Raw genomic sequence first — 11,807 nt, forward strand, 5'->3', positions numbered from 1 at the left:
GGTGATGTGTGGTATGCACGTGCGTCTAGGTAACTACGTAAAGACGACCCCTCTCCTGTCTATCTACTGTATCTTTCCTCCATAGGAGCACATTCTTCCGTTGGCTCTGGTTGTGGTGGCACTGTAATGGATAACGATGTATATGCATGTGGGCGTGTGTGAATGTATGTTGGATTTACGTGCGTCGGACTGCGCAAGTATGATCTCTCTCCTTTCCAACTCTCCTACCCAGCACCGCGCTCTTCCCCAAAGTTCTAGCTACGGTGGCAGTGTGATGGATGAATGTGTGCGTGAGTGTGTATGGTGTGTGGCACGCACGTGCGTCTGGCCCGTCTCAAGCTCGTGCCGCCAGTCCGGCCTCCTCGTCCAGAGCCCGAGCGGCGCGCACGCCTCCCTTGTGAACAGGATTTTGGAGCTAATGGGACGAGAGTTTCCGGCGGCTTTTTATAGTTTCAATGCTGCGTTCCCCTCCTCCGTCTCATGCGAGCAACAGTGTGCGACCATCAAGCAAAGAATGAAGGGGGTACGCCACAGAACGCGGAGGGCTGCGATGGGATGGGTTATGCTGAGGATGGAACAGGTGAAAGGAAGGCGGGGAGCGGGAATATACGAGTCCGCATATAAGGTCGTCTGAATATGCCTAAAATTTAGGTTGGGGTCTCGGCAGGGCACTTGCTGTGTGTGTGGGTGGGTAGCGGCTGCCTGTGCTCACACGGGGCGCTGGCTTCTCCCCAAAGGCCGGCCTAGTGCCTAGCTCGCTCTCTGGGATGGCTCCTTTCCGACACCGGCCCCTCAGGATACATATGGCGACCGCCATTCCCACGTAGCAGCCAGAACCTCTCGGTTCCTCCTGACCATCCCCCTCCGTCACCCGCGTCTCTCGTTGCGAAAGCTTCAAAACGATACGGCGAGCCATGACGGACGTCCAAACCCAAAGCCACTCGGAGCCGGGAGCCGCCGCTGGGAGTCGAGTGAGTACATCGGCTTCCTGGTCCTTTTATATCGGTCAGCGTGGTAGCGGTCTTGATCTTACTAAAATGATTGTCTCACGCCCAGGACTCCTCTCCGACCGCCGACGTATTCGGGGAGAGCAAGGCTCAAGACGCCGAGATGCCAGTTCAAGAGAGCAGCAGCCAGCAAAACACCGAGGTGCCGACTCGAGATGACAGCCAGCAGCACGCCGAGATTCCAACCCAAGAGGATAGCCACCACCACGCCAATACTCTAGCCGATAAGGACGAGCCCGCCCACCTCCCCAGCGGCGACGCGGCAGTCAGGCCCTTTGGCGTGAGCCACGGCGCCGACTCTCTGGCCTGGCACGACCAGCAGGCGCGGCAGCCTCACTCCCAGCCGGCGACCCAACCCCAACATCAACAGCAGCAACACCATCATCGCCATCATCATCACCACCACCACCAGAAGCGCCAGCAGCAGCAAGAGCCCCAGCGGCTGCCCCTCCCGCCCCAGCCCTCGTCCTACTTCTCGTCCTCGTCCTCGAGCGACTCCGAATCGGGCGGCGGCGGCTCGTCGGGCTCGTCGTCCAGCCGCGCCTCGTACGACGGCTCGTCGGGCCGCTCGTTCCCACTCGTGACGGACAAGGCCAAGTACCGCGAGATGGAGGAGCGGGAGCGCAAGCGGGAGCGGGAGGAGGAGGAGGAGGGGGGAAAGCTGATGGCCGGTAGTTATGGTGGTGGTGGCGGTGGCGGTGGCGGTTGTGACTGCGCTGACGACGATGGTCAGAAGCAGCAGCAGCAGCAAGAGCCCGGTAGCGGCGACGGCGGCCACGGCGACAGCAAACTCGGCAAGATCCTTGAGAAGACGGGCAAGGTGCTGCACAGCGAGCGCGTCACCGAGGCGGGGCGGCACCGGCGCGAGGAGGCCGGGCACGAGCAGCACTGATTTTTTTTTATCTGTAGAGAGAGGGTGTGGTGCGTTTTCTTCTTCATATCATGTTTGTCCTTTGATACGCCAAAACAAGTCTTTTTGATTTCATATGACATTATCGACGAGCAGGTGCGGCCAGCAAGAGTCAAGAAAAAAGATGGATAAGAAGAAAGAAAACATCTATATGTATCTTTCCAGACAACATTGCTCGTCCACAAAAGAACAATGAGATGCGAGAAGCTAGCTATGTACAGTGAAGAAGAAGGTCAAGCTCCCAACTCATATATGCCCTCCCATAGCACCGCCACTCTTTCCATCTTCCCATACAAGAGAGGCCCCTTTGCCTCTACAGACACTGCGAGTAGTACTGGTTCTGGGCCGTGCACTTGTAGGGCGCGGCGCACTGGAAGCTGCCGTTGTGGTTCCGGCCGCCGCACTGCGAGTACCGCGGCTGGGGCGTGGCGGGCGCCAGGGCCAGCACGCGCTCGGCGGCCCGCTCCGAGGCCACGACGATGTAGGCCGACGGGTTGGTCGCCACCATGCCCGGGAAGATGCCGGCGTCGACGACGAAGAGGTTGTCGGTGCCGTAGACCTTTGTGTTGACGTCCACGACGGCCGTGCCGCCGTTGCCGCGGCCGTCGTCGGTGCCGAGCTTGTTTGTGCCTGTGGGTGGGCTTGGTTAGCTTTGTGTCCGTCTTGGTGGGATGGGGGGTAGGGTCCCTGCTTACCCATCCAGTGGTTGGCGCGGCGGTTGGTGTACGAGACAAGCATCTGCGTAGATTGCGGCCATGTCAGTCGATCAATGTCCACACACACACACACGACCTGCTCCCTCGGAAACCTCCTTACATTATCGACGTATTCCTGGGCGCTGACTCCCGGCTCCGGGAACACCCACGTGATGCCGGCGGCGTTCTTGAGCGCGTTCTGCACGTTGACGATGCCCTGGACGACGGCCGCCTTGTCCTCGGCCGTGCGGAGGTACGGCACCGTCGACACGACCGTCACCAGGCCCGGCGTGATGCTCATCTGGCCGCGCGACGTCGTGCCCCTGCCGAGGTACTGGCTCATGGTCATGGTCTCTGTGGCGGGGCGGACAGAGTTTTGTGGTCAGCGTTCTGCGTATTTTCTTGTTTCAGCCCGCCCTCCCCGCCTGCTTGCTTCTCTTTTGCTTCACTTACTCCCGTTGGCGGCGCCCAGGCTGCCTTCGACGCGTGCCGTCCACTGGAGCTGCCTGACCTTGCCGTCCGAGCCGCGGATCTCGTCAAAGAACCTGTAGGAGCCCTCATTAGAATTGTTCGCATTGAGGCCGTGGACGGGGCCAGAAGGTACTTACAGAGGCCCGATGTTGGGAGCGGCCTGGGCGAGGATGCCCGAGCGCTTGTCTTTGTTTCCAACGAGTTAGTCCAGGAGGGTTCCATGGCTGAGAGACTTGAGCTCTCATAGATGTGGGCAAATGCAAGGTGCATGATGAAGAGCCCAGGACATAGAGGGCGGTTCGGAGGGGTGTCGTCTTTGTGAGAGTGCGCACGGGCCACACTTTTGATATTGCAGCCAGGCCACCCCAGCCAACCTAGCGAAGGACTTACTGAGATACAGAGACTTGTCCGTCACATTGGGTGCCGTCCACGCCTCGTAGAAGTCGTAGAACTCGACGTTGGGGTGAGAGATGACGGTATCGGTCTTTGAATAAACAAAGAAACATGGTTAGTGTATATATCCCGATGGTACAGCAGCCTCCCCTCTCATACAACAACAAGCAGAGAGCGAGCAGACAAACTCACATTGACGTGGTCGAGGAGGTTGTTCCCCACAGGCAGCGAGATCCACGACGAGTTCGAAATCATGGTGGCGCCGTCGCGGGCCGACGACTTTACAATCTCGAGCTGGTCCGGGCGACCGATGCCGCTCCTCATCAGCAGCTTTGCGCTGCCAAACGCTCCGGCAGCCAGGATCACACGGCCGCTGCCCGGCTTGAGCTGGACGGTGCCGACGTAGCCGCCGTCGCGGAAGGCCTCGACCTCGAGGCCCGTGACGTGGCCGCCCTCGCGCACGACGCGGCGGACGGCCGTGTTGGTCCAGAGCTTAAAGTTCGAGCGGGCGCTGGCCGTGGACAGGTACGTCGCCAAGGGCCCGCCGCGCTCGCCGTTTGAATACATGAAGGGCCCGGCCATGACGGTGCGGTTCTTGCGCTCGGGCGCGGCCAGGGCGCTCACCTCGGAGAAGCCGCCCGACTTGAGCCCGCCGGCCAGCGCGTCGAAGCCCCGGTGCAGGTAGCGCTTGCCGTCCTGCGACGGCGTGTCGGTGCCCGGGATCCGGCTGAAGACGCGGCTCGTGGCGCCCGCCACGTCCGAGGCCTTCCAGCCCGACGGGAAGTTTTCGTCCCAGTCTTTGGAGTAGGGCTGTTTGCGCGAGTGGAGAGGCGGAGGAGTTCCCCATGTTAGTCTTCTGGCTTTCCTCATGACCTTGCTGATCTGTTTCTCTCTCCTCTCTCTCCTCTCTCTCCTCTCTCTCCTCCAGGTCGCCTTACCTTCCACCAGAGCCCAGCGTTCACGGCGGTGCCTCCTCCGAGAACGCAGCCGGCCATCTGGTCCGTATCGTCACAAGCAACCCCGTTAGAGTCGACCCAGATCTGGTTGCACAGGCCCGGGACGTCGAAGCGCGTGAGGCCAGTGCCGGCGAGCCAGGCCGGGCCCATCTTGCCGCCCCATTTCCCGGTCGACGGCGGGCCCTTCTCGATGAGCAGGACCGACTTGCCGGCCTCGCTCAGCTTGTCGGCGATGGGGATGCCTCCGGCGCCGGCGCCGACCACGACGTAGTCGTACGTGACGCCCGTGGGCACCGGGGTCGAGATGACCTGCGTGGCCGTGGCCGAGGCGCACGAGCCCGTCACCGTCTTGGTGGCCTTTGCGGCCCACTCCGTGTACGACGGGTTCGCGACGGCGGCGACGAGGTTGGCGGGGTACAGGTTCATGCCGTTGTCGTGCTGCTGGATGACGGCGCGGGCGGGGCACTCCGGGTTCTTGACCGCGGTCTTGGCCTGGGCCCAGCCGAGCAGCATAAAGGACGCGCTCGTCTTGGGCCCGCCCACGGCGCCGTTGTGGTTCCACGACAGGCAGTTCTGGCAGCGGAAGACGAGCGAGTAGTGCGTGTCGTTGCGCTTGGACGAGATCTGCGTCAGCTTGGCGTCGCCCGCGTACAGCTCGGGCACCGTGTACGACGTGGCGAACTGGAACGACGTGAGGATCTCGTCCCCGTGCGGCCACGCCAGCAGCAGCAGCGAGTTGGTCATGCCGCCGCCGAGCGAGATGCCGCAGTACCCCTCGCCCGGGGTGACGGGGGTCGAGCACTCCTAAGAGGCGGCAGGAAGAGTTCAGAGGTCAGCAGGGAGCAAGGAGCAAGGAGCAATATGGCCGGCCGCAGCTATCACGGGGCAGATGTACGCACCAGATATCCGATGAACTCGGTGGCGTCGACAGTCAGGGCGTTGGACGGCAGGGCCACACCAAAGGTGTAGCCTCCCAGACTCCGAGGCCCGTAGCCCTCACCCTGGGTTGGCGCATTCTCAGCAGACCAGGTGTTGAAGACGATGCCGGAGCCGGGCTCCGTCCAGACAGTCGGGGCGGGGCCCTGCGCCGCGGCGAAGCGCAGGCCTGATGATGATGGGAGGCGGGCGTCAGAGCACGAAACCAGGTCGGGGCCAGAAAACATATCGACTTACAGGGCGCCACAGCCAGCAGCGAGGCGAAGAATGAGCGTGCGCTCCTCATGGTGACAAGGGGCCAAGGATACAGCCAGAGAGACAGGATCCTGTTTCTCCTCACAGTGAAGCACGAGAGCCCTTGGCGTGGGAGGATGCTCTTGGGTCGAGAGGGCGAGCGAAGGGGGGGAGAGGAGCCGGCGAGGCGGCCTATAAAGCCAGCTTCTGAATCGCGCTGACCTCGGCCGCCGCAGGGGGGGTAGGCAGGAGGCAGGAATGGAGGGTGGGCGCTCCGCTCGTGCCGAACGGCTTACACGGCAAGTTCCATATTACATGTCCAACGGATCACGGGAGGCGCGGCCGGGCGTCGCGTCGCAGTAGCCAGCGCTGGCAGGCAGGGCCTTTGTGGGGGACGGGAGCACATTATAAAACAACTGCTCTGGTAGGTGGAAATGGGAAAAAAAAAATCGACATCGGTGGCCCTAGAGGCAGTCTGCACGGGAGTGCATGCCCGTATGTAAGGGGGGAGGGGGGGAAGCCAGGCCCGGGCAGGGCCCAGCAGCTCCGTATCTGGTGTCACGGTGGCACTGCGCCGGCCTTGTCCTCTGATTAGGATTCGGGGCTCCTGTAGGCTGGAATGTAGCTTCCTCGCCAAGGCTCCCAGCGAGCTGGGCAGGGGTGGGTGGCGGTGATGTGGTGTGGTGGTTGTCAGTCGGAAGCCGCCTCCCGTCGCAGTAGCCGGTGTGGTCTATAGCCACGCGGAAGGGAGAGACAGCGTGGGGGAAGCAAGGCACGACTGGTCCCGATGCTGTTCACGAGCAGGCTGGGCACGAGACTTGGCCGGGCCGGTCATGGGTGAGGAGTCGATAGGTTGCTCAAAGTATAAAAATAAACAATACAACGCAAGAGATTGGAGCTACAGAATCAACAACCAACGGCCCAGCATTTGCCCTGCAAAACACCCCGCGTCGATTTAAGATTGCAGTCGACGCGCGCAAGTCTGGTCTGTCCCAGGCTTCGGTCAAGGCCAAAAATGCATTGAACCAATATTCCGTGCATCAGCTAGTCCGGGAAAGTTGGATTAGGATGGAGAGTATTGGGGAGGTGAGATGAAGGCCCTGCAGGCGCTGGGGAGACCCCTGGCCTGGGCAGGTAGGTTGGTCCATTGATTTTTATGTTTTTCTCCGTTTCAAACCACCAGAACGCACCAAGAGGCCCGTTTGGGAAAGATGCCCCGACACAGCGCGAGTCCGCCGCGTGTGTTGCAGCGGCCCCCACAAACTCCGGGCCCAATAGCCCGGCTTGCCGGAGCCATTCCTGAAGCGTGCAGGTTCGCCAGCGGCGGTGCTGCCCCCGTAGGCCCAGCTAGTGGTCGGCGCCGGGGCGGGGGCAAGGGGAGGGTGCGACAACCAGCCCCCAGCCACGTCCGCCTTTTGTGTCCCCGCACGTCTCCAGCTGGCTTGGAGGCTGATGAGGAATGAAGAGAAGTATTGGGTGTGACACCCATGGTCGCACTGCAGGTCAGAGCAAGGGAGAGAGCCTCTATGGTTCAAATACTGGTAAACCACCGGCCCGTCGATGCTGCCGTTGCTTCCGTGAGCCGACGGAAGCTGTGGGTGTCACGACATGGGTGTCACGACATGGAGCGAGGATCCCTTGTAGCATAACAGATGACCTGTTTACGGAAGATGCAGCTTTGGGAAGGTGATGATGGGTTTTGGGATGAAGTGAATCAGCACCCTTCCCAGTCCAACACTCCATATCATTCACTCACCCGTCTCTTGGCCAAACAAACCGTCTGCCTCGTATCGAATCCAGAGACCAGGTGCCCAGGACTGAGAGCCAGCAGCACCAGAATCCACTTTTTAGACGTCACTCTCCGATGCAAGCACGTTTTTGGCCAGTGAGCCAATCACGGAGCGTCGATTGAAGCACAGCACGTCTCACTGTGTGTCGCCTTTAGATGTCGTGAATCAATCAAACCCCGCGACGGCGACGGGGGCGCTCTTGGGGAATTGAAAGCATCTCGCTCGGACCTGGATTCGCTCTTTTTTTCTTGGCAACCATCGCCAAATCTCACTCTCACCACTCAAAAAAAGAAAAAGCTCAAAATGAAGGCATATCTCTACGACAACATAGAAGTACGTCATCCCCTGCCCTGCCCCTCATGCAAACCCCTCCAACAACCAACTGACACACACAAAAAAAAAAAAACCACCACCCAACAGGGCGACCAGCGCCTCCCCCACGACTCGGGCACCCCCGTCTCGCTCGACGACCTGGGCCGGCTGGGCGTGGTGTACCGCCAAATCCCCGACCTGGCGGGCGTGGACGCGCTGGCGGCGGAGCGGGCGTACCGCAACCGCGACGAGGTGGTCATCTCGCCCGAGCGCATGGGCGACGCGTACGAGGACAAGGTCCGGACCTTCTTCCGCGAGCACCTGCACGAGGACGAGGAGATACGCTACGTCCGCGACGGCCGCGGCTACTTTGACGTGCGCGACGCCGGCGAGCGCTGGGTGCGCATCCGCGTCGAGAAGGACGACCTGCTCATCCTGCCCGCGGGCATCTACCACCGCTTCACGACGGACGAGGGGAATGTGTGTTTCGATCCCCGCCCCCATTGCGGTCCCCTTTTCTTCTTTGGATACGAGATGAGTGCTCACTATATATAACCTCTGCTCGCAGTACATCCACGCCATGCGCCTGTTCAAGGAGGAGCCCAAGTGGACTCCCCTGAACCGCGTCCCCGAGCTGGATTCCAACCAGTTCAGAAAGCAGTACACCGAGGCCTTTCTCGCCTAACCTGTATCGCAGCTTGTTTGAGTAACGATGTGTTATTTACCTGATATTTCACACTTGCGTCATGTCTCACTTGCGGTCCTGATCGATCAAGTCGTCATCTCACTTTTCTCGCCGGCACATCACTCAAAACTTCCCTCCGCAGCACCAAGTTACATGGCAGGTTTGTAAATTGTAGGTACTGCTACAAAGTTAACCTTGATTTGGATCGCGCCCTTGACGGGTTCATCTCTTCAGATCATCTCTTCAGAGTGGCCACACTTCCGGCAGCAAACAGTAGAAAGACCTCCCAGTGATATGTCGGACCCAGTTGTCCCATCTTAAGCCAAGTCAACGCCAAAGTAAATGCAGTTTGAGGAGGTGATGAACGTTGGTGGTAACGTGAGCAAAGGAGAGAAGAGAAGCGCCATCTAAAATTGTAGATAAAGATAAGGTAGGGAAAGATAAACGATAACCCTTGTTCACTGTAATGCAATGAAACTAAACATCAAAACGAAATCTAGAGAGCCGGCACCGGAGGCTGCTGCTGCTCTTGGCGTGGCGGCACCTCGATGGGCGTCTCCTCGGCCGGGTCGGCCTCGAACAGGCGCCTCCAAAAGGCGGGCGGGTCGAGCGGGCGCTGGCCGCCGTGGAGGGGCGGGTAGACGTCGGCGAAGAAGTACCACACGTGGCCGACGACGACGCCCATGATCTCGTCCTTTGGCACGGCGCCCTGCATCAGGCTGAAGCCCATGAGGACCCAGGGCAGGTAGGGGGCCGTGAAGACGAGCAGGCCCAGGAAGCTGAGGCGCACGTCCGGGTTGCGGCGCGACCAGATGTAGACGAGCGTCGACGAGAGCGAGTGCGCGAGGAAGGGCATGGACACAAAGGGTGACGCCACGATGAGGCACGTGGTCGCGTACAGGAGCAGCCACGAGAAGTGCGCCGACCGGCCCGACGACTCCTCGAGCAGGCGGCAGTAGCGCTGCATGAAATACACGTGGAATAGGAGGTCGAGGGAAAAGGGGCCGAAGTAGAGGAACGTGGTCAGGAGTCGCCAGTACTGGGAGGGCAGGGCAAGTCAGCAAAAAGGGCAAAAAGGGGACGGTCCAGTGGAAAATATGACCACCAAGTCTTTCCCCCCATCTTTCTTACCTGGCTGTTGACCCAGACGGAGCGGAAGCTGTAGAACAGCTGGAAGGGGTTGAGCATCTTGGCCTGGACCAGGAGGCTGGTGGCGACGGTCGCCGTGGTCCACCACCTCGTGCAGACGGGCATCTCCCAGAACCACTCCTCCAGCGGGAACCTGCCATTGTTGCCCATTATCTGGCCCATTTGCTGGTTCATCTGGTCCATGGCCATGCTGGGCGGCGCGGGGCTCCCGGAGGAGGCGCGGGGAGGTATTTTGGTCTGTGGTTTCGGGGTGTTGTTGGAAGGCGTTTGTCGCGATCTCGTCTCTGTTGCGCGGCGTTTGCGGGGAATGTGCTGGAAGGTGGAAGGGGGCCACCAAAATCTAGTCGAATGGATGCGCCGGCTCGGATCTCTGCCGACTGTCTGCCGATTGCAGCGCAGCGGTCGGTCTGCTTATACGTTCGGGGGTCCTGTTGGGTTCAATGTCGGCAAGAAACAAAATGGCCTCGGCCGTTGATTATCATCCCTTCAGAGCTCAGAGCCCCGTCATGATGTCCCATGTGTCGATGTGGCCTTTCGCCGTCATAGCCCGCCTGTGACGGAACGCCCCCGAACCCGGACCAAGGCGGGTGGGTCATCCCAGACAGCTAAAGTGGGTCGACCCCACTCTGTTGCCGCGTGCGTGGGGCCGACCCAGAGCGCCACGCGCCGTCACCAGCCACTGGTGTGAGCGGGCAGGCGCGCCACAGCTCCCCTGAGAATGCGTCCACCCAGCAACGCGAAACAGGCACGATGGTGGGGCTTCAATTAAACATGGAGACCAGAGCGCGTGCTGTCGCGTCCAGCCCCCCCAATTTTGGGGTTGCATGCTGCTCTTAAGGGCATTCTTCCATCGTCTTCGCCACGACAACGTCGTCTGCCTGTTGACGATACTCGACCAACACCCTAATTACGCTCCTTTCCAAGGTTAATAAGCTTAATTGGCTCGTCCTGCCACCCGAGCAGTCGATAATCTTGCTCTCTGTCCGGCCGCTTCCACCACCTCGGCTCACCACCACCGCCGACGACCTCTAGCCTCGATTTCTAGCCTCGACGCAGACGGTCCTGACCCCGGACCCAATTCACACCTAAAAAAAAAAATGCCTTCCAAGGTCTCAAAAAAGTCCGTCGGTGGCAAGAGGCCATCAGCCGCCGCCAGGAACAGCAACGTCATGCGTAAGCGCGCTCCCACCAACCCATTCAACCACTCGAACCCCATACTAACATCCCCCTTCTTCCCAGCCGGAGACCCCGTCCCACAAAGAAAGGCCAGGCGATACAGGCCCGGCACGCTCGCGCTCAAGGAGATCCGCCGGTACCAGGGCAGCACCGACCTACTAATGCGGAAGCTACCTTTCGCCCGGCTGGTCCGCGAGGTGGCCCTGTCGATGCGCCCCGCCGACGAGGGCTTCCGCTGGCAGTCCATGGCTATCCTCGCCCTCCAGGAGGCCGCCGAGGCCTTCCTAGTCCACCTGTTCGAGGACACCAACCTGTGCGCCATCCACGCCAAGCGCGTCACCATCATGCAGAAGGACATCCAGCTCGCCAGGAGAATCCGCGGCCAGTGGGGCGCCGGGGGCAGGATTTAGGCTGCGATTGTGCCTGGTCATTTTTTATTTTTTATTTGCTTTTTGTCTTGGGAGCGTGGCGCAACAGGTGTTTATCGCGTGTGCCCTGTTACTGGGTGCACATGATGGGTTGGTTTTTCTTTTTGGTGATGGGATATTGGATCTTTGTCGGATGACCCAATACACTGGACTTCTCCAGGTGCCGGAGCACAGTTAGTCCCCGCCCAACATTTGTATCAGTAGATAGTGTATATAGACTAGGACAACACAAGCATGTCTTTGTTCTCACCCTCGTCTGCTGTGATGAGAAGGCCCTTGTGTCGGCATGATGGCGAGTGGGCACTGTACCCCCACCCAGGGTTGGGAATTAAGTCAAAAGTCATAAGTCAAATTCATGACTTTTGTAAGTAAGTCAGTCAAAGTCAACAGTGTGACTGACTAATGACTTACTTAAAAAAAAGTTAACTTACTTAATTGACTTAATTAGTCATTTTAAGTCAATTTTTGCATAAGTTTTTTTCATAAATTCACATAATTTGTTGCATATTTTTGCAATTTTTTTAAAAAAAATTACTTTATATATAAATAAAGTGAAATAAATTTAGAATTAAAATAAATAATAATAATAAAAGTAATAAAATATGTCAGGAGCACGGGCGAGACCGCCCGGCAGAAAGCGGGGAGCGTCAGATGCACGGGCGAGA

General features: G+C 59.4%; 5 protein-coding genes across 5 annotated transcripts; 3 read left to right on the top strand and 2 right to left on the bottom strand.

Annotated features, from left to right (window-relative positions):
- Positions 1 to 136: 136 nt before the first annotated feature.
- GGTG_09441 (hypothetical protein) lies at positions 137 to 1,899 on the top strand (the record flags this gene model as incomplete). The annotated part of the gene is made up of 2 exons (XM_009227291.1): positions 137 to 523; positions 1,057 to 1,899. The coding sequence occupies 2 exons, from the start codon at positions 137 to 139 to the stop codon at positions 1,897 to 1,899; spliced, it is 1,230 nt and encodes a 409-aa protein (XP_009225555.1).
- Positions 1,900 to 2,230: 331 nt separating this feature from the next.
- GGTG_09442 (hypothetical protein) lies at positions 2,231 to 5,719 on the bottom strand (the record flags this gene model as incomplete). The annotated part of the gene is made up of 10 exons (XM_009227292.1): positions 5,606 to 5,719; positions 5,332 to 5,537; positions 4,415 to 5,236; positions 3,669 to 4,286; positions 3,474 to 3,567; positions 3,221 to 3,269; positions 3,066 to 3,157; positions 2,734 to 2,966; positions 2,613 to 2,655; positions 2,231 to 2,547 (listed from the first exon to the last, which is right to left on the bottom strand). The coding sequence occupies exons 1-10, from the start codon at positions 5,652 to 5,654 to the stop codon at positions 2,231 to 2,233; spliced, it is 2,523 nt and encodes an 840-aa protein (XP_009225556.1). The 5' UTR covers positions 5,655 to 5,719.
- A 1,879-nt stretch (positions 5,720 to 7,598) lies between these two features.
- On the top strand, positions 7,599 to 8,716 carry GGTG_09443 (1,2-dihydroxy-3-keto-5-methylthiopentene dioxygenase 2). The gene is made up of 3 exons (XM_009227293.1): positions 7,599 to 7,725; positions 7,813 to 8,184; positions 8,273 to 8,716. The coding sequence occupies exons 1-3, from the start codon at positions 7,696 to 7,698 to the stop codon at positions 8,387 to 8,389; spliced, it is 519 nt and encodes a 172-aa protein (XP_009225557.1). The 5' UTR covers positions 7,599 to 7,695; the 3' UTR covers positions 8,390 to 8,716.
- On the bottom strand, positions 8,314 to 10,080 carry GGTG_09444 (derlin-2.1). The gene is made up of 2 exons (XM_009227294.1): positions 9,521 to 10,080; positions 8,314 to 9,428 (listed from the first exon to the last, which is right to left on the bottom strand). Exons 1-2 carry the CDS (start codon positions 9,725 to 9,727, stop codon positions 8,886 to 8,888), a joined length of 750 nt encoding a protein of 249 aa, XP_009225558.1. The 5' UTR covers positions 9,728 to 10,080; the 3' UTR covers positions 8,314 to 8,885.
- Positions 10,081 to 10,320: 240 nt separating this feature from the next.
- GGTG_09445 (histone H3-like centromeric protein cse-4) lies at positions 10,321 to 11,394 on the top strand. The gene is made up of 2 exons (XM_009227295.1): positions 10,321 to 10,711; positions 10,778 to 11,394. The coding sequence occupies exons 1-2, from the start codon at positions 10,636 to 10,638 to the stop codon at positions 11,122 to 11,124; spliced, it is 423 nt and encodes a 140-aa protein (XP_009225559.1). The 5' UTR covers positions 10,321 to 10,635; the 3' UTR covers positions 11,125 to 11,394.
- The last annotated feature ends 413 nt before the right edge of the window (positions 11,395 to 11,807 follow it).

Source organism: Gaeumannomyces tritici, assembly GCF_000145635.1.
Source record: "Gaeumannomyces tritici R3-111a-1 unplaced genomic scaffold supercont2.5, whole genome shotgun sequence".
Classification (NCBI taxonomy): domain Eukaryota; kingdom Fungi; phylum Ascomycota; class Sordariomycetes; order Magnaporthales; family Magnaporthaceae; genus Gaeumannomyces; species Gaeumannomyces tritici.

Excerpts from the sequence above, each read along its gene's own strand:
- GGTG_09443 (XM_009227293.1), top strand. The coding sequence starts at position 7,696 with ATGAAGGCATATCTCTACGACAACATAGAA. Across the intron at positions 7,726-7,812 it reads ATCTCTACGACAACATAGAA|GGCGACCAGCGCCTCCCCCA; the intron begins GTACGTCATCCC and ends ACCACCCAACAG. Across the intron at positions 8,185-8,272 it reads TCACGACGGACGAGGGGAAT|TACATCCACGCCATGCGCCT; the intron begins GTGTGTTTCGAT and ends CTCTGCTCGCAG.
- GGTG_09444 (XM_009227294.1), bottom strand. The coding sequence starts at position 9,727 with ATGGCCATGGACCAGATGAACCAGCAAATGGGCCAGATAATGGGCAAC. Across the intron at positions 9,429-9,520 it reads CCGTCTGGGTCAACAGCCAG|TACTGGCGACTCCTGACCAC; the intron begins GTAAGAAAGATG and ends CTGCCCTCCCAG.
- GGTG_09445 (XM_009227295.1), top strand. The coding sequence starts at position 10,636 with ATGCCTTCCAAGGTCTCAAAAAAGTCCGTCGGTGGCAAGAGGCCATCA. Across the intron at positions 10,712-10,777 it reads CAGGAACAGCAACGTCATGC|CCGGAGACCCCGTCCCACAA; the intron begins GTAAGCGCGCTC and ends CCTTCTTCCCAG.